This window comes from Lolium rigidum, chromosome 1 (assembly GCF_022539505.1).
Source record: "Lolium rigidum isolate FL_2022 chromosome 1, APGP_CSIRO_Lrig_0.1, whole genome shotgun sequence".
Lineage (NCBI taxonomy): Eukaryota > Viridiplantae > Streptophyta > Magnoliopsida > Poales > Poaceae > Lolium > Lolium rigidum.
This window is the reverse complement of record NC_061508.1, coordinates 184,475,727-184,501,263: the sequence shown is the minus strand read 5'-3', so window position 1 is coordinate 184,501,263 and position 25,537 is coordinate 184,475,727. Positions and strand designations below refer to the sequence as shown.

The 25,537-nt window shown below is 42.0% G+C and overlaps 1 protein-coding gene across 1 annotated transcript; it reads right to left on the bottom strand.

Annotated features, from left to right (window-relative positions):
* Window positions 1-3,303: 3,303 nt before the first annotated feature.
* On the bottom strand, window positions 3,304-8,575 carry LOC124682808 (probable E3 ubiquitin-protein ligase XBOS35). Its single transcript, XM_047217417.1, has 11 exons — window positions 8,253-8,575; window positions 6,943-7,148; window positions 6,753-6,812; window positions 6,037-6,108; window positions 5,750-5,925; window positions 5,512-5,672; window positions 5,275-5,333; window positions 5,156-5,202; window positions 4,556-4,696; window positions 4,054-4,145; window positions 3,304-3,975 (listed from the first exon to the last, which is right to left on the bottom strand). Exons 2-11 carry the CDS (start codon window positions 7,135-7,137, stop codon window positions 3,533-3,535), a joined length of 1,446 nt encoding a protein of 481 aa, XP_047073373.1. The 5' UTR covers window positions 7,138-7,148; window positions 8,253-8,575; the 3' UTR covers window positions 3,304-3,532.
* Window positions 8,576-25,537: the final 16,962 nt, after the last annotated feature.

Here is a 25,537-nt window from a genome sequence, read left to right as displayed (position 1 = left end):
TTGGGGCTCCTACACTGGTCGAAGCAAAATATAATACACTCAAATTCTCTCTCATATCACCATGATACATCAATATATTAAGAAAATGAATTATCATTTATAGAACCTTCATAAAAATATATCGTACATGCGAACATAAAATTAGACGCATAGTATTAGAAGAAAAAAAGAAAGAACACAAAGACACTGACCAAGAATGTCTTATATCAATCAAAAAAAATTTAAGCAAAAGAATTTATAATATTGCACTATATAATCAGGGAGAGCACTTGGATACCCCAAAGTCAAATATGAAGGCAGTGAAGAAAGCATTGACTGACTTGATCTTCACAGTGTCCATTCAATTTCTCTCAGATCCCGATGAAGCGATGTACTGCTGGAAATATCTACACCACTATCTAGGCACACATACTTAAAATTGAGCTGCTCCTTAAGCTGCAAAATAGAGCTTCCAAGGAACGAACTTGTCGGAGATGGGAAATGCGTAGATAGGTTCTTTTGAACAAATCATAAAATTTTAGAAAAAGTGATAGCAGAAAGTGTACAAACATAGGTATAATGCACAGTTAACCTTGTGCTTAATTCTAAGATATATTTCGCAATATGAAGAATAAAGGGATAGATTGGTTAAATAAGTATGAATGAGCCGACAAGGATCTTGACAAATGGTCACCACCTCTACTGGGAACATAAAGGTTCACTTGTAATTTTTGCTCCAGCGCAAGGAAACAATAAATCCAAACTAAAAACTGAAACAATCACGACAACATGCCTAGGCAGAAAAGTGTGACCAAATATTGGATTTCCACTTCATAATTTTACAATACTGGCAGTGTTTTCTCTCTCGAATACACGCTTTGAACACACCCCAAAGCGTGCATTTTTTTAATATTATAAGAAAACCCGTGGAGAAGAAGGGACAGTTACAGCGGGTGTAGAAAGGCTACAAAGCAAATAAAAAGGAAAGGAAGAAAATAATGTGGCAGTGTTTAGATGTAACAGTAAGACTAAATATATTTTTGGCAACACTGTGTTGCGAATATTTAGGTATACTTAATTAGATAATCAGCATTATTCATCTTGGAATCCATTTCTGCAACAATGAACACCATATAGACTAAATGGAAGTCACATATAGACTAAATGGAAGTCAGTGTGTATCTTTTCTGAATTGACAAATGGTGTTCGCTTAACCGAATCAGATCATGTGTGCAGTAAGTACAAGGACATTTCAAAGATTGATCTCTCCCTCTGTGAGAGCATCTTTACCTCATGAGTCTGATCGAGGAAAGCATGACGGGATATATCATGTTTACTTGCTTCACCTCCTTGATGTAAATAACCCTTTAGAAGGTCTCGAGTACCTCTTCAAACCTCATCAGTGCCCTCTCTTGCATGTTACAATATCACAGCTGGTCAATACATTCATATAAGAAAAACATGAGATGTTTAGATAGAGTGAAAAAAGGAAGATAAACATGCATTTAGAAGGAAGTATATGTATACGTATTGCGATGCAAACCAGATACATGCGTGTGAAAGCATCGATCTTGCACAAAAAATATTTCCCAAAAAATCAGTATATCAGCATGAATTATCACTGGATATAATCCTTGTGGAAATCTATTTCTACATCTGACTAATATATACAAACTGAAAATTTAGAGCTAAGATGAATGAAATAGTTAATTTACACACTTACACCCCAAAGCTAAGATGCCTTCCGATATCTTGTAACAGCAGACTAAAGCTGAAAGCTCCAAACATGATATTAGCACTGGATATAATCCTCGTGGAAAGCTATTTCTACATCTGACCGATATACAAACTGAAAATTTAGAGCTGAGATGAATGAAATAGTTAATTTACACACTTACAGCCCAAAGCTAAGATGCCTTCCGGTTTCTTGTAGCAGCAGACTAAAGCTGAAAGCTCCAAACACGATCCAAAATCGAGGACAAAACTAACAAGAAATTAAACTACAACAACCAGCACAATCTGGCTGTCTAATAGCCGAATCAGAGTTAATCAAACATCCCTTTCAGGCCCAAAGCATGGGTTCCCAACACCCTCGAGTTGTGCACCAGTCGGAGAAAACATGAAAATCATCCAGGACAGCAAATACATAGGAAATAGCTTCCAAAATTGAAGATACGCCATGCACGGGATCATGAACACTGCACCATGAAATCCTGAACCGCGCACCGATTTTCTGAAGAGAAGATGGTTGGTGATGCAATACCTGATATGGTCCAGTCAACTCAACAGCTTCAGTCGGTCCAAAAGGGTGGCTGGTTGGCGACGTCATTCAGGACATGCTATCCCCTAGAATTGGTCCGACCAAGGCAGTCCGGCAACATCGAGCTGCTGCTTTCTGTCCCGGCGATGCCGAGCCGTCAAGCTACTGTCTCGCGGGCGCGGCATTGTTGCGGCTGCCCGGCGGCATCGGTGCAGGACGTTGTTGATCAGAGGAATCTCGAAGACCCGGGATCTGGGAGGTGGCGCTGACCGCTAGGGGAAGGGAGGATGTGGCGTTCATCATTAGCGATCTGAGGCATTTGCGTGCTATTTTCTAGAATTGATAACAAGGAAATAAAAGATTTAATTTGAGAGCTTTAGGAAATACAAACAATATTTGATTTGATTGAGAGTTAATGACCGCTGGGGGAAGGGAGGATGTGGCATCATCATTGGCGATCTAAGGCCTTTGCGTGCTATTTTCTAGAATTGATAACAAGGAAATAAAAGATTTAATTTGAGAACTTTAGGAAAGACAAACAATATTTGATTTGATTGAGAGTTAATGATCGTGACAAGTCAAACAGGGAGATGGATGGTTAGATATGAAACGGGGAGGTGAGGTAAAAATTGGACGAACAGGATGCCTCCAATGACGACCAACAAAGTGCGTTGAGTGTCAAACGACCAACTCGCATTTAATAGTAAAGATATTGAGCGGCCTTGAAAACACGATCTAGAGGCAGAGGGTGGTTACCAGCTCGTAACTTCAGTTCCGTGCAGATCGACGTAAGATGGTAGTCTATACAGTGCAGGCAATCATCCCAGGTTGGCGATATCACGAAGAGGCAATGGAGGTCGGCACCGGAGTAGTTGGCCCTTCCTCCTCACTATGCGTTCCGTCAGAGATTCATGTTGATAACGTGAAAGGCCACTGAAGATACACACATGTATGTGTGTGGCTCTTCTCTTTATTATTCAGTCAGATATTCGAAAAGAATATATGGTACAATTGTGAGATTTTCTTCCACTTGTTCCATGATGGAGATCAAAGACATAACCTGATTTTGCTAACTCGCATGTATAACTTACATAGTTGAAGTTGAAAAGACGCCATATACACAAACAGATCTTAATCTGTTAAGCATCATGATCACATGCCATGTTATAAGACAAGCAGCAGATCATGCCACATGTACAACGAAACAGCTAAACATAGACAGACACTGGACACTGCCAAAGCCCACAAAACTCAGAAACTGGACGGAAGGCACAACACCAACAAATTGAAATGCTATGAAAACTCTGAATATCTACTGATTCTTTCCCTATACGAAGACGATCGCCGCGCATCCGGCCGAAGACAGCTGACGAGGCAGGGCATCGTCTCGTCAAGGCCTGCACAATTCATCTTGATGGATGACAATTTACCGGATCTAAAAGAGGAGCATCCCAGGTGCACTGAGGAGGAGCGTATGCGGCGCATGTCAGAATGGCGGTGCAAAGAGCTAGTGCACTTGGAGGCGGTGCCTGTGCCTGCCGCACATAGAGCTAATGATGAGCTTGTCCATGGAAGCTCCTTTATTGGGGTGGTGCTCGTGAGCTTTACGAACGAGACTATTGTGTGCCTGCACAAAGGGCAAGATATGGAGCCAGGCACGCCGCGGATTGATGTCGAGCTGCTAGTGGTGGAGCACAAATAGAGAGCACATTTGGTGCAGAACTCGTGGCCACAACCTGTTGAAACACAAAATCTTATGAATGGATTTGACAAGGTAGAACGATTCAGCATAATAAGGTCTACTACGTTAGTACCTTCTGCAGCTACCGTACATTCCATCTCCAAGCATATGACACATGGATCATGGCAAGTTGATGAGACAGAGGTTTTTCTCCATCCACATTCCCTGTGTACAATTAACACAGGAGTGAGTTTTCAACCGGTGCATAACAAACAGAGAACAGTTTATCCGTTCTTTGTGAACTGAAAATGAGCCTCAGAAAACTATTGGATGCCCGATGAGATAAAATTCCAAATTCTCATTCTCAGCATTCTGCACATACTGAGGCACAATTTCTCCTACAATGAAGTAGGTATAACTTTCTTCTGTTTGCTAACACATGCATCTCTGTTTTGAAACTTAGTGACCTTACCACTCTTGTTGAATATGTAAATGAGCGTGGCTTTGTGCACAACGTTAGTACACGAGTACAGATGCTTGGTACTTTGGAGAAATTTCATTGGTTTGAACCAGTAATTTAAGACATAATAATAAGATAACAATATGTAGATACAGTGTATTCTATTTGAACTCACCGAGCAATTTTGACAATGCTCATCAGTGGAAGGGACAGATAAGGTGACGGAAGAATGCGTACTCTCCCTTCCGGATGTTTGCTAAGGATGCCTTCAGCACTGGTTTTGTGCCATGAACGAGCCACCATCAAAGGAGTCAACCTTCAAAGAAATATCATTAGAATACAGTAAACCATCTGAACAAGGTACATGAAAATTGTTTTCCTAACATAGGCTTTAATGGGAAGGGCTAATGCTAACTATAAGCCCAGGCCATCATATGACATCGCAATGGACATAAGCACAAAATGCAAACAACTGGCTTTACATGTCAGTTCAGCTCGAAGCAAAAATGATGTATTTAGGAAGATACAAGTCACAGTTAGTTGGCATTTGACATAGTTAGCTCAGGTATTCACATCAAAGAGCCCATCAGCATGAAATTTATGGAAGTGACATCAGTAGATAGATCAGATTCTCAGAAAGCACTATCTCAGATAAACAAAGACTGCGCAAGAACTTACGTGGCAATGGTAAAGTAACAATCTACTGCAGTTGTTCAATTTGTGAACTGTACAAACAAATACTTTATAATAGAAACATTGAATTTCCTAGGCATACCCGTTAGCATTTTCAACTCCCATGTCCGCTCCTGCTGCAATGAGAAGCTGTTTTACGACAATCAGTGAAGGGGATTGGATAAAAAAAATCAAATTCATGGAAGAGAAGTTAATGCATACTTGGCAGCATACAACACTTCCACCACACGCTGCATAGTGAAGGGGTGTGCTTCCTGAACCTGCAAATTTAGGTAAGTGTTAATCTATCTATGACCATGTAAAGAAGTTCAGGATATTTTCATGTTCAGCGCATTTTGATGTCAGATGTAGTGGCAAAGTTTCGTAAACCATGACTACTTGAATTGAGTTAAACATTGAATATTTTTTGTTCAGTTTTGTAGCCTGTTATTTTTTTACCTATGAGATCAATAGTTGAACCATCGTTGACCGTGATCTCAGAGACAGAGGCTCCAAGGTCTAATAGCAGTTGCAAGCTCTCAGCATGCCCGTGAAGAGCTGCCAAGTGAAGAGCGCTGACACCTCCATCTGACTTTGCATTAACTAGTCTCCGAAGATTTCTGAGCCAAAGGAAAATGGATATTCCTATTAGTTATCAAAAGATGCCAACATATATGAACGTCAGAAACTGACATACCCTCCGTCAAAAGCTTCCTTATTTGTTTCATCTGTGGGTGTGACGTGCATACTATTCCAAAAATCTGGCACACTAGGCACGTAATCAGCCACAAGAAGCCGGATGCACCGAGTATGACCTTTCAGGGCGGCAAAATGAATTGCTGTTGCGCCACTAAAACAATCTTTTTTGTGAATCTATGATTAAACATACATATCACTTGCATCAGTAGAAATTATAACCTTGTTTGACACAAACAACTAATTTTGTGATAACAAAAACACAAGAAAAAGTTGATGTTCACTTACATTAGCTTTAAAAAGAACTAGGATCTGTACAACTTTCCAGTGACCATATAGACAAGCTTGCATCAGAGCAGTCTGCAAAACAAATGCTGTGTTTAGAGTTGACACCGGAATCAAAGAAAAATTGTCTCTGAGAACAAATCAGAGATGGAACGAACATAATGAACGAACAGAGCAAGGTGAAATCAAATAACCCCTTGAAGAATATCGAATAGGATATATTTCTGTTAAGGTCATTTATATGGATACGGGCCATTTGTATAATGAATGATTTCTGATCTTTATATACTCAAGTTTTGACAATAAAAATCAGGATCTCAACTAAGAGAAAGTTGTAACGTGTCCATCTACATAAAACTATTAATAACATTATTTTAAGACATGAGAAACCTCAGAAATATGAGAAATTCATATATTTGCAGGACTGCAAGCATACAGTTCTCAATAATATATTAAAATAAACAATTTCTGGGATAATCTTGGTTGAATTCATTTCTATACAGTGAGAAGAAAGTATCCTTTATCGATACAATCAAATATTCAAAAATTACTACTCCCTCCGTCCCGTAATATAAGATGTTATTACAACCCTCCGCCCTGTAATATAAGATGTTATTACAAGCAATATACATTACGGGACAGGGGGAGTAAGAGATATTATGGATCGTCAAGAAATGGATATCAGTGATGAACATGGTGGAAGAAGAAAGAGAACTCACCTGTCCTCTGCAATTCCTAAGGTTGATATCAACACCAGATTCAATTAGAAGGGAAACAATCTAATGGAACAATGAAATTTCTTGTCAATAAATATCGAACAAACAAACGCTGATTTAAGAAATTAAAAAAAAGTGGCAAATGAATAACTACACATTGATAAGAACTGTGTGGAGAAAATCGTTGAATCACCTCATGGTGGCCCTTCGCCGCCGAGTAATGGAGAGGCGAATTTCGGATCCCGAATGTCGAGTATCGTGCAAGCCGGGGGTTAAGCTCCAATAGGGCCCTAGCCTCCTGGATATCTCCATCCCTTGCCGCAGAAACGAGCCGCTCGCCGGTAGCTGAGCAACCAAATGAGTCACCCATCATACCTAAGAGACCCATGGTGCTTCTACCTATGAAACCACAAATTGTTAGCGCCGCTTATGAAGGACTCACCATATATTGGAGTTCAATACTTGAGCATGCTATGGGGTCACAGAATTCTTTAAGCCAAGGGCATTGAGGCACCAAGAATGGAGAGCTAGTGCTATAAGTAGAGTAAAATGTCCCAAATTCATGTGGGAGAGAACACTCCACAAGAAACTGCTTCAGGAAAAGGGGGAATTAAGCCAGCTGTCCACTTCGCAAAGCACCAAAATCCTACGTAGGCAAAGTTGAAATGGCATAGCAGATCACGAGGCGGTCGTACCATAATCTAGCAACAGATTCACATCAAGGGCTCTGGAAGTTAGTAATTGGATGAGTAGGTCATATGTGAGAATCCAATGGGCATAAATGGTAACAAAGTTGGCACCCTTTCTGAAAGAAATAGTACCTCAAATTGACAGAATAAGCAAGAAATCTAAACAGAGGTACCATCCCTCTGCAAGAAAGTAGCATCTGCTGATCCAATAAGGTACTCTGACCAAACGGACACTCAATATGGATCAGAGAACCACAAATTGACTCAACAGAACTAGAATAAAACTAAAGGGCGCCATCTTTACACAACAGAATGTCCCCAGTAAAATGGTAGGTGACGCCCTCTTGTTTTACTATACACTAATATTATTAGTTTCTTACTATTGGAGTTGTTGGGAGACGCAGTAATAATTGTTGAAACAGCAACAGAGACGGGTCATTGTCTCCTGTCCTTCTCAGGACAACGGCCCCATGGTTCCAAGGAGGAATGGCACAACTACCAGCATCGGCATTGAGCTCACGAATTGACTTTTATCGGAGAGAAAGAACAGAGGGGTGAATAAGAACTGGAGTACACGGCATCGACTAAAACTTGTATCACATTTTGACATTTCGTAAGATAACATATAATAACATACATGGAACAATTCAGCGACTAATCAAGAAACAATGAACCCGGATCACGAGCTTGCCCGCATTCTTTCCCACGATACATGGAAAACATTGCAAGCGTATCTCCGGCAAACCAGATCTTTGGGGTACAAGAAATGGATTTGCGCAAGTAATCAGGATTAGGACAGCCCATTGCTCCTCACCTGCCTCCCTCCCGAAATGGGATCTTCAGGCGGCCGGCAGCCGGGATGAAGAAGCTCCTCCGCCGCCCCCTTGCCGCCACCATCAACTCATCAAGAAACGCAGCTCAGGGAAAGGCGGAAGGAAGCAGATGGAAGCCACCGCCGACGGCACCACGGGATCAGAAACTGCAAATGGCTTGGCGCGTTCTCGCTGTCCCTGTCTGTCAGGGACGGCACTCGCGTGCAGAGATGGGGCTGGGTGAGAAGAACAAGGGAGGTGGGAGACAAGACAAGGATGGGGAGGGGGGGCATGCAGTGGAGAGCAGGAGGAAGGAGGACGATGTGCACACATCTACTGTACACATGGAACGGAATCGAATTGGCTCTCGCGAATTAATATTTGTTTACTGGCTAGCTGCCGGCGCCGGAGGCGTGGAATTGGTCTGTCACAAATGTTCCTTGGCGGTGTCGGAAAGCCTGCACTGACAACTTCTTCCCCCCCTTCGTTTTCTGGTATTTGCAGTACAAGTGACGTGGGCACCTAGAGACACAGGACAGGAGGACGTAATTGAAATAATGCATTGCATTCTGTTTAAGATTAATCCCCAAATTTTGAAATGGGGAACTAATTATGTGCGAGAAGTATAGGTTATTTCAATATTTGTTCTGTTATATTGTGATCCAAATTCATATACTAAAGGGAGGTTAACCTTTGACGAGCGGAGCGAGGCCTGTCCCCTGCAGGGACGCCTGCGAAGGTGGTGCGGGGGGCGGCAGCCCCCCGCGGTATGGTACGGATCGTTGACACCGTCTATATATACGTATTGTAAGCCGTCGGATAGGGTTTAGGACGTTTATAAACACTTCCCGATATAGTGAAGTTTTGCTGGCTGGCGCCCGTGGTTTTTCCCCTTCTGTGTTGGAAGGGGTTTTCCACGTTAAATCTTATGTCTCCGCTGCGTTTACCTTTATCGTTCTTCGTTATTAGCTTGTCACTTTTATAACAGGTACATTGTTTACTTAAAATTGATTCTCGCCTTGACCAACTCTAGACCGATAATCATGATGACTTTTAGTTACTACCTTTATGTATGTGTAGCTGATGTATGAAAACGTGTTGTATCATTCTCATGTGACATAATATAATATCATCATATATATATGGCATTCCTTTGATTACCAAAGTCTTCCTCTTTTTTTCCGAGCAGCTAGAACATGCAATGTCTATTCACTAAGAAGAAAACTAATGTTGCTCCAAATCCAGATCTAAGACGAAAAAAGGCAGCAATTATAAAGAGGTGATAAGGGGTGGTCCGATCTTCTCAGTAAGCAACGGTGGTGATGATGATCACGGGGTGATGGCAGCGGAGAAACACAACGATGAAGTGGATGATAACTTGTATGATGCAACGAGATCTCTCGATTGGTCCCTGTCGCCAATGCAACAGCTCTCAACCCTGCAAGATATTCGCAACTCCACACACTTGCGCACGTAGCCGCCGACCACGAAGCGGTAAGTTGCAACCGTCTAATTTCTAATGGAACAGCGAGATCACACAAGACTTTTTCGGGATCTACACAATATCAAGCAATATGGTGTAGGGATTCAATAGTTTTGCTAGAGCAAACAACTAAGAACTAGGGTTTATCTTAAACGTGGTCTAAAGCGAGCTAGGGGGCGTCCCGGGCACTTATATAGGCGTCCGGGACGACTTCTGGTCGAAAAGATACAAGAATAACCGACCCAGAATAGATCTGGTCGAGACAGACTCGGACGAATCCGGTCTGGAATCCGGTCAACCGGCCAGGGACCAGGTCGGCCGGTCTAGCATCCGGTCAACCGGCCGGCAACCGGAAACTTCGCAACTTTCCGGTTTTTGCCCGGTACGATGCATCCCATCCGGTTGGCGGCCGGTCAACCGGGCCAGGGACCGGGCTGGCCGGTCTAGAGGCCGGTCTAACCGGGTGCTGGACCGGCCTGGACGTCAACTTCTCCTTTCGCGCATGCCTCCCGCTCCTCCCTCGCGCGACCATGAGATATCTTCATGTCCAGCTCCATGTCCAGCTTCATGTCCATCTTGACGTCCGTCTTCATGTCCAGCTGATCCTCTACTCCTCGTGCGACGCCCGTCTCCTCTTGATACCTGATGATACATAAGTAATAGGACTTAGGCAGTATAAAGTTCTCATCAATCAAGGTACCGTTTAGAAACAAGTTCACAAGTTGTTTAAGTAGCTTTGCACGAGCCCTTGTAATTGGTCCAATCTGAACTTTATTGGACTTGAACTTCACAGCAGGTTCATCTTCATTTATCAATGACGGAGGTAGTGGTGTAGTAGGGATGTCCTCATCATCCGCCCCCCCTTCAAAAGGCGTCGACCTCGACGCTCCAAGGTCTTCTTCGTCATATGGTGTCAAATCAGCAACATTGAAAGAATTACTGACACCAAACTCATCAACCGGAAGATCTATCGAGTATGCATTATCATTGATCTTGGCAAGCACTTTGTAAGGACCAACGACCACGAGGCTTCAACTTAGACTTCCGCAGCTTCGGGAACCTATCCTTGCGAAAATGTACCTGCACCATATCACCAGGCTTGAACAACATCTCTTTGCGCTTCTTGTTCATCCTTGCAGCATTGCTCTTGCCTTTCTTCTCTATCAACTCTTTAGTCTTCACATGGATCTTACGCACAAAATCTGCCCTCTTGGATGCCTCCATATTAACTCTCTCATGTATGGGCAAAGGCAACAAGTCAAGTGGAGGAATGGGTTTGAAACCATACACCACCTCAAAAGGACACAGCTCCGTGGTAGAATGTACCGCCCTGTTGTAAGCAAACTCTACATGCGGCAAACACTCTTCCCACTCCTTCAGGTTCTTCTTGATCATGGATCTCAGCAGTTGTGACAAGGTTCGATTCACCACCTCAGTTTGACCATCAGTTTGGGGATGACAAGTAGTACTCGAACAGTAGCTTTGTCCCCAGCCTTTCCCCAAAGTGTCTTCCGGAAGTAGCTCATGAACTTCACATCACGATCGAAACAATAGTCTTCGGGACTCCATGTAGTCGAACAATCTCCCTGAAAAACAGGTTAGAAATATGCGACGCATCGTCGCTTTTGTGGCAGGCAATAAAGTGTGACATTTTAGAAAATCTGTCTACTACCACAAATATAGAATCATGGCCTCTTTTAGTACGCGGCAAACCCAACACAAAATCCATACTAATATCTTCCCAAGGTGTAGTAGGTGCCGGTAACGGAGTATACAAACCGTGAGGCTTCAGCTTGGACTTGGACTTATTGCAAGTAATGCACCTCTTCACATACCTGTCCACATCCCGCCTCATCTTTGGCCAATAAAAATGATCGCCGAGCATGAGTAGCGTCTTCTCACGCCCAAAGTGACCCATCAAACCTCCGAGATGTGATTCCCGCAATAAGAGCAAACGCACGGACGATTCTGGAACACATAGTTTGTTAGCTCTAAACAAGAACCCATCGTGTATGTGATACTTTTCCCATGCTTTACCCATAACACACAAGCGGTACGGTTCAGCAAAATCATGATCAGTCGCATATAAATCACGTAACACCTCTAATCCAGGAATTTTAACATCAAGATGTGTTAATAGCATAGTGTTCCTAGAGAGAGCATCAGCAACAATATTATCTTTTCCCTTCTTATGCTTAATAATGTATGGAAAAGACTCAATGAACTCAACCCACTTAGCAAGACGCCTATGCAAAGTAGATTGGGCTTTCAGATATTTCAAAGCTTCATGATCAGAATGTATGATAAATTCTTTTGGCACAAATAATGTTGCCAAACCTCAAGAACTCTAATTAAAGCATACAATTCTTTATCATATATTGGATAGTTCAACTTAGCACCGTAAAGTTTCTCGAAAAATATGCAATTGGGCGACCCTCTTGCATCAACACACCACCAATTCCAATACCACTAGCATCACATTCAATCTCAAATTGCTTATTGAAATCAGGAAGTGCAAGCAACGGTGCAGAAGTTAACAATCGTTTCAGTTCATCAAAAGCATGATCTTGGGCAACGCCCCACTCAAAGACAACACCCTTTTTAGTCAATTTATTCAAAGGTGCAGCAATAGTAGAAAAATTGGGCACAAAACGGCGATAAAACCCAGCTAGACCATGAAAACTTCTTACTTGACTCACATTCATGGGAGTAGGCCAATTTTGAATAGCTTCAATTTTAGATACATCTACTTCTACTCCATGCTTAGAGACAACATAACCCAGAAATATGACCTTATCTTTGCAAAATGTGCACTTCTCAAGATTACCATAGAGTTTACTATCACGCAACACTTGCAAAACATGTCGAATATGTAGAATATGATCAGATTCATTGCGGCTGTAGATTAATATGTCATCAAAATACACAACCACAAACTTGCCAATAAAATCACGCAAAACATGGTTCATCAGTCTCATGAAAGTGCTAGGTGCATTAGTCAAACCAAAAGGCGTTACTAACCACTCATATAAACCAAATTTTGTTTTAAAGGCGGTTTTCCACTCATCCCCTTCTTTCATCCTAATTTGATGATAACCACTACGCAAATCAATTTTAGTAAAAACAATGAAGCACCACTCAATTCATCTAGCATATCCTCTAAACGGGGAATAGGGTGACGATATCGAATAGTAATGTTATTTATCGCTCTACAATCTACGCACATACGCCATGTACCATCTTTCTTAGGAACAAGAATAACAGGAACAACACAAGGACTAAGGCTTATGCGGATATAACCTTTGTCGAGTAGCGCTTGTACTTGCTTCTGTATCTCCTTCGTCTCTTCGGGGTTCGTTCTATATGGTGCCCGATTGGGTAGCGAAGCTCCAGTAATCAAGTCGATTTGATGCTAAATACCTCGCAATGGTGGAAGTCCTGCGGGTACCTCGTCCGGAAACACGTCGTCAAATTCCTGCAAAACATTAGAAACACCAAGAGGAAGAGGGGTCATGTCGTTAGAAACCAAAACCGTACCCTCGTACAAGAGCACAAGAGGCATGGTCGTAGGATCCTCACTAAATTCTCTCATGTCTTCTTTGGTGGCTAATGAGACTAAGGAATTCACTCTCTCACTTTTCATTATATCACTCACAACATTACAATTCTCTCGCCTATCTACGGAAGCATCCTCCAAGTTGACTTCAACTTTCTGACGAGACTCATTGACAATTTGTTGTGGTGTCATAGGCTGTAAATTAATTTTCTTGCTCTTGAACTCCAAGTGATATGTATTAGCATTATGTTGCACAGAACGGTCATAGAGCCAAGGCCGTCCCAATAGTAAGTGACACACCGTCATAGGAACGACATCAAAATCAATGCAATCCTTATACGGTCCAATAGCAAACTCAACACGCACCATGTGGTTTACCTTCATCTCACCATTGTCGCTCAACCACTGAATATAGTATGGATGCGGGTGCGGTAGATACTTCAACTTCAGCTTGGTACACAACTCCTTGCTTGCTAAATTGCGGCAACTCCCGCCATCAATAATGACCTTGCAAGCCTTGTCAGGACCAACTAAAGCCTTTGTTTGGAACAAATTGCAGCGCCGAGTAGATGCACTAGGCAACACATTAAGAGCACGCTGCGACACAACAATGGTGCGAGCATCAGACGGATATGCATCTTCATCATCAGTGTCATAGTCATCATCTTCTGGAGCATTAGGATCAACATCATCTCCAGTCTCATATTCATTGTCCTCATTGATAATCATGACTTTGCGGTTAGGACAATCTCTCTTGAAGTGACCCTTGACACCACATGTATGACAAACCATATCACGGTTACGCGCAGTAGACACATTAGAGCCACTCGTACTTGCAGCAGATTCGGACTTCTTTGTGTTAGACACATTGGAGACCGGCTTACTAGGCGGAGTAGAGTAAGGTGCGGAGCGCGTCGAAGGCGCCGGCGCCGAAGATGGTGCCGCGCGGGGTGTAAAACGCCCAGCTCCTGTAGCTCGACCTTTGATCTTTGCTTCGTCAGCCAACTGTGATTCAGCTTCTCTTGCATGATGTAGCAATTGATTCATATTGGTGTAGCTGTAGTGACGAACAATGCCTTTGATATCATACTTCAAACCGTTGAGGAAACGCTGCATTGTCATCTCGAGAGACTCACGGACACGGCCACGCTGCATAAGCATCTCCATCTCCATGTAGTATTCATCCACAGGTCTTCACACCTTGTCTCAATAGAGTCGACTTATCATATATATTCCGCAAGTAATTTGTAGGCACAAAGAGAGAAGTCATCGCCTCCTTCATGGCACACCATGTGCGTATAGGTTGCTCACCATCCTCGTCTCGGTTACGAACAAAAGCTTCCCACCAACACAAAGCGTAGCCATCGAATTCGGAAGAAGCAAGCTTGATCTTCCGATCTTCAGTATAATGTGGATGTAAGCTCCACAACTTCTCAATCTTGAGCTCCCAAGTGAGGTATTCTTCAACATCAGCTCCTCCTTCAAACTTGGGTATAGAAAACTTGGGCTTACCCAAACCATCTTCCTCATCTTGTCCACGACCATTGCGGCCAAGTGGATCCCAACCGCGAGGACGATTACCACGTGGCGCATCACGAGCATTGTGTGCGTCATCTTGAAGCTCAGGATCTTCGTCATCTTCTTGTTGTTGTTGCGTGGTCAAATTCTCAACAGCTAAACGCAAATCAACAAGACTGCGTTGTACATCCGTCATTTGATCTTGCATTGTAGTGACGGTCACATGAGTAGCATCCAGCTTTTGGGAGATCTCTTCAATCTTCCCATTAAGCACATCGTCCTGAGCGCGGAATTCACGTCGCATCTCATTACGAAGAGCCTCATACTCCCTCCATGTGATGATATCAGCAGCACTCTTCTTTTCCTGGTTAACAAGTTTATGATCACTAGCAGACATCGTTAGTAGATTAGTGCACTAAATCAAAAATATATGGTGGTACTCTCACAACTCACTCAAAACTGATAAGAAAAGGAGATCTTACCATTCCAAAGTAAATTAGTGTTGCTTACCACTTGTAGTAACAACTAGTGCACGGATGTAGCGAAGCGAATATCAAGGGTATAAGAACAAGACACACGACAAAGCAGGGTATATGTGGGGCTGTAGGTAGGCTACCTATTTGCACCAATAACAAGCCCTAGCGCTGACCGTAGACAACCAATGATACTCACACAAGGCGATATAATGGGGCAATGCAACTATATGGAGGAAAAGTTGCAATGCACTAGAGAGACGCTAGCAAAGCTCAACGAGACAGGCACAAGATTGCTCAACTACGGGTGCAGTAAAGTAAACTTAGGCCTTCACTTGATTCAACTAGCACTTCACTTTTCTTTTTGCATTTTTCTTTTTGTAACACACGCAGCTATGTAGCTCTTTTTGCTTCTTGTCAATTTTCTCATTTTTTTTTTGATTTTCTGACACAACTCCTTGATAACACGGCCAACAGAAATACGCAAAGCACCGATAACCTAACGAGCAGCCTGTCGAGCGGTAAAACTAGTCTCTTCTGGGGAAGTTCCTAGTCACTTTATATCGAAAGGCTGTGTCTATGGTTGGGAACAAGCACACTGTACGCTATGTGGACTCGGAGTAACAAAAGCTGACACTAGACGACAAAGTAACACAAGATGATAGAGTAAACTCAAACCCTAAAATACTAGATGGAAAGAAAAGATACGCAAAAACAACTACGAAAAGCAACTAAAACTTGAAATTAGTGCAATCTAAGGCTATGGCAAACCCTAACCCTAACTTTTTTATGGCTTTTTCTGGATAGGAAAACACTCACAACTCAACTATGGGGTGGATTGTGGATGGCTTACCGAGGAAAACTGGAAATCTGATACCAAGATGATAAGGGGTGGCCCGATCTTCTCAGTAAGCAACGGTGGTGATGATGATCACGGGGTGATGGCAGCGGAGAAACACAACGATGAAGTCGATGATAACTTGTATGACGCAACGAGATCTCTCGATTGGTCCCTGTCGCCAATGCAACAGCTCTCAACCCTGCAAGATATTCGCAACTCCACACACTTGCGCACGTAGCCGCCGACCACGAAGCGGTAAGTTGCAACCGCCTAATTCCCAATGGAACAGCAGATCACACAAGACTTTTTCAGGATCTACACAATATCAAGCAATATGGTGTAGGGATTCAATAGTTTTGCTAGAGCAAACAACTAAGAACTAGGGTTTATCTTAAACATGGTCTAAAGCAGCTAGGGGCGTCCCGGGCACTTATATAGGCGTCCGGGACGACTTACGGTCGAAAAGATACAAGAATAACCGACCCAGAATAGATCTGGTTGAGACGGACTCGGACGAATCCGGTCCGGAATCCGGTCAACCGGGCCGGGGACCGGGTCGGCCGGTCCGGCATCCGGTCAACCGGCCGGCAACCGGAAGCTTCGCAACTTTCCGGTTTTGCCCGGTACGATGCATCCCATCCGGTTGGCGGCCGGTCAACCGGGCCAGGGACCGGGCTGGCCGGTCTGGAGGCCGGTCTAACCGGGTGCTGGACCGGCCTGGACGTCAACTTCTCCTTTCGCGCATGCCTCCCGCTCCTCCCTCGCGCGACCATGAGATATCTTCATGTCCAGCTCAATGTCCAGCTTCACGTCCATCTTGACGTCCGTCTTCATGTCCAGCTGCTCCTCTACTCCTCGTGCGATGCTCGTCTCCTCTTGATACCTTATGATACATAAGTAATAGGACTTAGGCAGTATAAAGTTCTCATCAATCAAGGTACCGTTTAGAAACAAGTTCACCTGTTGTTTAAGTAGCTTTGCACGAGCCCTTGTAATTGGTCCAATCCGAACTTCATTGGACTTGAGCTTCATAGCAAGTTCATCTTCATTTATCAATGACGGAGGTAGTGGTGTAGTAGGGATGTCCTCATCAAGAGGGGAGCGTGTCTTGTCGTAGAACACAAGAAAACCAAGCAAAGGCCGTTTGAGAATCACTACCGGCATGTTTGGTAGCTTGGGCCATTTTTTGCGCTCCTCGGGGCAAGCTCTGCGGGTGAGGGCTTCATTGATTACTGATGTCTACGCGCGCTTCTATTCCTGTAGACAGTGTTGGGCCTCCAAGATCAGAGGTTTGTAGAACAGCAGCAAGTTTCCCTTAAGTTAATCACCCAAGGTTTATCGAACTCAGGGAGGTAGAGGTCAAAGATATCCCTCTCAAGCAACCCTGCAATTACGATACAAGAGGTCTCTTGTGTCCCCAACACACCTAATACACTTGTCAGATGTATAGGTGCACTAGTTCGGCGAAGAGATAGTAAAATACAAGTGATATGGATGTATATGAGTGGTAATAAAAATTTGAATAAAATATGGCAGCGAGTAAACATGCAACAGAACAGTAAGTAAACGGAGATTCGATATTTGGAAACAAGGCCTAGGGATCATACTTTCACTAGTGGACACTCTCAACATTGATCACATAATAAAACCACTCTACACTCTCTTGTTGGATGACAAACACCATTAATTGTGTAGGGCTACAAGAGCACCTCAATGCCGGAGTTAACAAGCTCCACAACATTCGATGTTCATATTTAAATAACCTTAGAGTGCAAGATAGACCAACGCAATTATACCGAGTACTAACATAGCATGCACACTCGTCAACATCAGCTATGAAAGGGGGAATAGATCACATCAATACTATCATAGTAATAGTTAACTTCATAATCTACAAGAGATCACAATCATAACCTATACCAAGTACTTCATGATGCACACACTGTCAACATTACATCATGGAGGAGGAATAGACTACTTTAATAACATCACCAGAGTAACACATAGATGATATTCAACTAGATCACAAAGAGAGAGATGAACCACATAGCTACGGTAGAGCCCTTAGCCTCGGGGAAGAACTACTCCCTCCTCATCATAGGAGACAGCGATGGCGATGAAGATGGCGGTGGTGTCGATGGAGATGACTCCGGGGGCAATTCCCCGTCCCGGCAGGGTGCCGGAACAGAGACGTCTGTCCCCCGAATTGGAGTTTCGCGATGGCGGCGGCTCTGGAAGGTTTTCTGGTGTTTCGTCAATCCGTGTAGGGTTTTCGCGACAGAGTCCTTAAGTAGGCGGAAGGGCAGCCTCGGAGGGGCCCTGGTGGGGCCAGACAACAGGGGGGCGCACCCCACCCCTTGGCCGCGCCGCCCTGGCGTGTGGGCCCCCCTGGCTCCCCTCTGGTCTCTCTCCGGTGTTCTGGAAACTTCGTGGAAAAATAAGGTACTGGGCATTGATTTCGTCCAATTCCGAGAATATTTCCTTACTAGGATTTCTGAAACCAAAAACAGCAGAAAACATGAACTGGCACTTCGGCATCTCGTCAATAGGTTAGTTCAGGAAAACGCATAATAATGACATATAATGTGTATAAAACATGTGAGTATCATCATAAAAGTAGCATGGAACATAAGAAATTATAGATACGTTTGAGACGTATCAAGCATCCCCAAGCTTAGTTCCTACTCGCCCTCGAGTAGGTAAACGATAACAAGGATAATTTCTGAAGTGACATGCTATCATAATCTTGATCAATACTATTGTAAAGCATATGAGATGAATGCAGCGATTCGAAGCAATGGTAAAGGCAATGAATAAACAACCGAATCATATAGCAAAGACTTTTCATGAATAATACTTTCAAGACAAGCATCAATAAGACTTGCATAAGAGTTACTCATAAAGCAATAGATTCTTAGTAGAAAGCTTTGAAACAACACAAAGGAAGATATAAGTTTCAGCGGTTGCTTTCAACTTCAACATGTATATCTCATGGATAATTGTCAACACAAAGTAATATAACAAGGGCAATAGGTAAACATGTAGGAATCAATGCACGCAGTTGACAAAAGTGTTTGCTTCTAAGATAGAAAGAAGTAGGTAAACTGACTCAACATAAAGTAGAAGAATGGCCCTTCGCAGAGGGAAGCATGGATTACTATCTTTGTGCTAGAGATTTTCATTTTGAAAACAAGAAACAATTTTGTCAACGGTAGTAATAAATCATATGTGTTATGTATAAGATATCCTATAAGTTGCAAGCCTCATGCATAGTATACCAATAGTGCTCGCACCTTGTCCTAATTAGCTTGGCTTAACATGGATTATCATTGCATAGCATATGTTTCAACCAAGTGTCACAAGGGGTACCTCTATGCCGCTTGTACAAAGGTCTAAGGAGAAAGCTCGCATTGGATTTCTCGCTTTTGATTATTCTCAACTTAGACATCCATACCGGGACAACATAGACAACAGATAATGGACTCCTCTTTAATGCATAAGCATTCAACAACAGATAATATTCTCATAAGAGATTGAGGATTAATTGTCCACACTGAAACTTCCACCATGGATCATGGCTTTAGTTAGCGGCCCAATGTTCTTCTCTAACAATATGCATACTCAAACCATTTGATCATGAAAATCTCCCTTACTTCAGACAAGACGAACATGCATAGCAACTCACATGATATTCAACAAAGGTGTAAAAGTTGATGGCGTCCCCGAAACATGGTTACCGCTCAACAAGCAACTTATTAAGAAATAAGATACATAGCTACATATTCTTCACCACAATAGTTTTTAAGGCTATTTTCCCATGAGCTATATATTGCAAAGACAAAGGATAGAATTTTTAAAGGTAGCACTCAAGTAATTTACTTTGGAACGGCGAGAGAAATACCATGTAGTAGGTAGGTATGGTGGACACAAATGGCATAGTTTTTGGCTCAAGGATTTGGATGCACGAGAAGAATTCCTCTCAATACAAGGCTAGGCTAGCAAGGTTGTTTGAAGCAAACTCAAGTATAAAACGGTGCAGCAAAACTTACATAAGTACATATTGCAAGCATTATAAGACTCTACATCGTCTTCCTTGTTGTTCAAACACCTTAACCAGAAAATATCTAGACTCTAGAGAGACCAATCATGCAAACCAAATTTTAACAAGCTCTATGTAGTTCTTCATTAATAGGTGCAAAGTACATGATGCAAGAGATTAAACATGATCTATATGAGCACAACAATTGCCAAGTATCAAATTATTCAAGACATTATACCAATTACCACATGTAGCATTTTCTGTTTCCAACCATATAACAATTAACGAAGCAGTTTCAACCTTCGCCATGAACATTAAAAATAAAGCTAAGAACACCAGTGTTCATATGAACGAGCGGAGCGTGTCTCTCTCCCACACAAGCATGAATTTATTCAGAGAATGAAAATAACAAAATGAAAATAAAAGCACACATACGCTCCAAGTAAAGCACATAAGATGTGACGGAATAAAAATATAGTTTCACTACAAGTGACCTGATAGGTTGTCGATGAAGAAGGGGATGCCTTGGGCATCCCCAAGCTTAGATGCTTGAGTCTTCTTGAAATATCCAGGGATGAACCACAGGGGCATCCCCAAGCTTAGACTTTTCACTCTTCTTGATCATATTGTATCATCCTCCTCTCTTGACCCTTGAAAACTTCCTTCACACCAAACTTAAAACAAACTCATTAGAGGGTTAGTGCATAATCAAAAATTCATATATTCAGAGGTGACATAATAATTCTTAACACTTCTGGACATTGCACAAAGCTACTGAAAGTTAATGGAACAAAGAAATCCATCAAACATAGCAAAACGAGGCAATGCGAAATAAAAGGCAGAATCTGTCAAAACAGAACAGTCCGTAAAGACGAATTTTTCAGGGGCACTTAACTTGCTCAGATGAAAAATCTCAAATTGAATGAAAGTTGCGTACATATCTGAGGATCACGCACGTAAATTGGCAGATTTTTCTGAGTTACCTACAGACGGGGCTGCTAAATTTCGAGACAGCAAGAAATCTATTTCTGCGCAGTAATCCAAATCTAGTATCAACCTTACTATCAAAGACTTTACTTGGCACAACAATGCAATAAAATAAAGATAAGGAGAGGTTGCTACAGTAGTAACAACTTCCAAGACAAAAATATAAAACAAAATTGCTGTAGTAAAATAAAAACATGGGTTATCTCCCAAGAAGTGCTTTCTTTATAGCCATTAAGATGGGCTCAGCAGTTTTAATGATGCTCACATAAGGATGAAAGTTGAAGCAAAGGGAGCATCAAAAAGCAAGTATGAAACAAATTTAAGCCTAACCCACTTCCTATGAGAAGGAATCTTGTACACAAATAAATTCATGAGGAGAAAAGTGACAAGCATAGGAAGATAAAACACGAGTAACTTCAAGATTCTCAACATAAAGAAAGGAAACTTAATATTATTAAGATGCATATAACCGTGTTTCCCTCTCTCATAATAGCTTTCAGTAGCATCATTGATGAAATCGACAATATACCCATCACTTAAAACATTCTTATCATGGTTCATATGCATAAAAGTATCATTAATTTTGGCATAAGAAGAGTTCTTCTCATTAATAGTAATTGGAGCAAGATTATTATCAAGAATTTGAACATGGTAAACAAGTTGCATACTAAGGGAATTGTTTTTAGCAATCCAATCATAACTATGACAAGTTTCATAAGGATAGTTATAACCTATATCATAGCATTCTTTATAATAATCATCAAAGATTGGAGGCATAGTGTCATCATAAGAAATAGAATAGTTATCTTTCACGGTATGTTCATCTGTGACCATACCATCGTTGTTACTAGAAGGAGATGTATCAAACATATAATGATCAGTAGCAAAAGGATTTTCAAACACCTCATCCCCAGGCTTAGAGCTTTCTATATCATTATGGGAGGAAGCGTGGATAGTACTGATACTATGGCAATTATTAACATCATCATTTTCAGAATTAGTTTCCCGAGAGATTTCCAATATCAAAAGTAGTGTGCTCTTTCAAATCATGATCACTAATGTAGGTAAAGGGCATAGGAAGATCATTGTACTCAGATTCATTATCATAATAATCATTAGGAGCAACATACTTACGGTTACCTATCATTATCTCATACACGCGGGGATATGCCGTTACCTCTTTCTCTTTATTCCCCTTCTTCTTCTTCTTCTTCTTCTTCTTCGTTCCCTTCTTCTTCTTCTTCTTCTCTTCCTTCTCCTCGTTCCCTTCTTTAGGAGGAAGAGGCTTGAAGGGAGGCTCCTCCACACAACCTGATTTATTTCCAGAAACAATAGAAGAATCTTGGGAGGATTCCTCCTTTTCATTAATAAGTTCAAAACACACAGCGGTCCTATCATATTTGGCAAAGTGTCATCTTCTAAAATATTTTGTATGTAAGTATTTGTATGACAATTATCAATGCAATAAGAAAAACACCCACGCAGGACATCATCAATATCAAGATCACTCATATGTAACAAAGAGATTTTTCTTGATAACTCTTCACACCACAAAAATAAAGTAAGTTCATCATGCTGATTAGGAGTAATTTCATCATCACAAGTACAAATTTGCAGCACTCATGGGGTTCGAATTATCATTGGAGGAGCATTGAAAATTAAAATGACCCACTCTATGGCAAAGTTCACAAATAAAAGGATAGATGGCACAAACCTTTTTACCAAGATCATCTAGAGCCCTAGACCACTTTCTAGTTTTTTCATTCATATGGTGGATACAATATTCATCTTCGATTTGATTAATTCCACAGGGTCTATGCATTCCACAAAAATTAACATGCTTATAAGAAACGAAGTTTGGGCATGTTCATTGCAATCATTAATAACAGTTTCATCCTTCATGCAAGTGTCTTTAAAAGGTTCATGATACTTATCAAAATTCTTCCTAGGCAATTCAAAATGAGAGGCAAAAGCTTTATAAAGATTTGCAACAACTTGAGAGTCAAGACCATAAGTAGCACTCATACTTCGAATTTTATCATTATCCATAAAAGTTTCAATGCATTCATAATCATAATTTATACCTGACTCTTTACCTTTGTCGTTCTCCCAATCTTCATCGTTCTCCTCAATCCGGTCAAGAAGATCCCACCTAGCTTCAACCTCCTTGCTTGTGAAAGATCCCTCCAAACAGGCATCTAGATAGTCCTTGTGGTGTCCTGAAAGCCTTGCATAAAAATTATTAATAATAACATTACGGGGGAGCTCATGAATGGGACATTTGAGCATTAAAGACTTCAATCTCTCCCATGCTTGGGCAATACTCTCTCCATCACGAGGCTAGAAATTATATATGCGATTCCGATCTTTGTGAATTTCACTCGGAGGATAGAATTTAGAGTAAAATAGAGGCACAATATCCTTCCAATCAAGAGAATGCCCATCCTTCAGCATTTTGTACCAATGCGCCGCTTTACCAGACAGCGACATAGAGAATAGTTTCTTCTTCACTTCATCCATAGAGATACCTGCACACTTGAATAACCCGCATAATTCATGCAAAAGCAGTACATGATCTCCAGGATGGACAGTTCCATCCTCTTCATAGCGGTTATCCATAACACGTTCAATAATTTTCATAGGTATTTTATACGGAATACTTTCGGCAGGTGGATTTAAAATATCGGAAGCATCATTAGAGTTATCGCATATGGGAGATAAAGTATTATCGAGCAAATTGTCTCCCCTAAAGATGGGAAGCTAAAAATATCACAAAAACTAGCTTCCCCAAGCTTAGACTTCTCCATAGCATTAGCGAGTAATTGCATTCATACTAATAACATTGCTACTATCATGCAAATAAGGTTCCATAGGTTTTTTAATTTTCGCATCAAACAATTCATATCTTAACTCAGGAAATAGATTAAAAAGCTCATTGTTGTTTTCCATTATGCCTAACTAGTGAAAAATAAAAACAAGAAACAAAAAGATGCAATTGCTGGATCTAAAGGAAATAGCTTCGAGCACTTACAACGGCGCCGGAAGATAGCTTAGTTGCCGAGATCCGGTGTGTGAGTGCCTTTTACCTTTCCTCCCCGGCAACGGCGCCAGAAAATAGCTTGATGTCTACGCGCGCTTCTATTCCTGTAGACAGTGTTGGGCCTCCAAGAGCAGAGGTTTGTAGAACAGCAGTAAGTTTCCCTTAAGTGAATCACCCAAGGTTTATCGAACTCAGGGAGGTAGAGGTCAAAGATATCCCTCTCAAGCAACCCTGCAATTACGATACAAGAGGTCTCTTCTGTCCCCAACACACCTAATACACTTGTCAGATGTATAGGTGCACTAGTTCGGCGAAGAGATAGTAAAATACAAGTGATATGGATGTATATGAGTGGTAATAACAATCTGAATAAAATATGGCAACGAGTAAACATGCAACAGAACAGTAAGTAAACAGAGATTCGATATTTGGAAACAAGGCCTAGGGATCATACTTTCACTAGTGGACACTCTCAACATTGATCACATAATAAAACCACTCTACACTCTTTTGTTGGATGACAAACACCATTAATTGTGTAGGGCTACAAGAGCACCTCAATGCCGGAGTTAACAAGCTCCACAACATTCGATGTTCATATTTAAATAACCTTAGAGTGCAAGATAGACCAACGCAATTATACCGAGTACTAACATAGCATGCACACTGTCAACATCAGCTATGAAATGGGGAATAGATCACATCAATACTATCATAGTAATAGTTAACTTCATAACTACAAGAGATCACAATCATAACCTATACCAAGTACTTCATGATGCACACACTGTCAACATTACATCATGGAGGAGGAATAAACTACTTTAATAACATCACCAGAGTAACACATAGATGATATTCAACTAGATCACAAAGAGAGAGATGAACCACATAGCTACGGTAGAGCCCTTAGCCTCGGGGGAGAACTACTCCCTCCTCATCATAGGAGACAGCGATGGCGATGAAGATGGCGGTGGTGTCGATGGAGATGACTCCGGGGGCAATTCCCCGTCCCGGCAGGGTGCCGGAACAGAGACTTCTGTCCCCCGAATTGGAGTTTCGCGATGGCGGCGGCTCTGGAAGGTTTTCTGGTGTTTCGTCAATCCGTGTAGGGTTTTCGCGACGGAGTCCTTAAGTATGCGGAAGGGCAGCCTCGGAGGGGCCCTGGTGGGGCCACACAACAGGGGGCGCGCCCCACCCCTTGGCCGCGCCGCCCTGGCATGTGGGGCCCCCTGGCTCCCCTCTGGTCTCTCTCCGGTGTTCTGGAAGCTTCGTGGAAAAATAAGGTATTGGGCGTTGATTTCGTCCAATTCCAAGAATATTTCCTTACTAGGATTTACGAAACCAAAA

Excerpts from the sequence above, each read along its gene's own strand:
- LOC124682808 (XM_047217417.1), bottom strand. The coding sequence starts at position 7,137 with ATGGGTCTCTTAGGTATGATGGGTGACTCATTTGGTTGCTCAGCTACC. Across the intron at positions 5,673-5,749 it reads AAGGAAGCTTTTGACGGAGG|AAATCTTCGGAGACTAGTTA; the intron begins GTATGTCAGTTT and ends CCTTTGGCTCAG. Across the intron at positions 4,697-5,155 it reads GGAGTTGAAAATGCTAACGG|GTTGACTCCTTTGATGGTGG; the intron begins GTATGCCTAGGA and ends ATTTCTTTGAAG.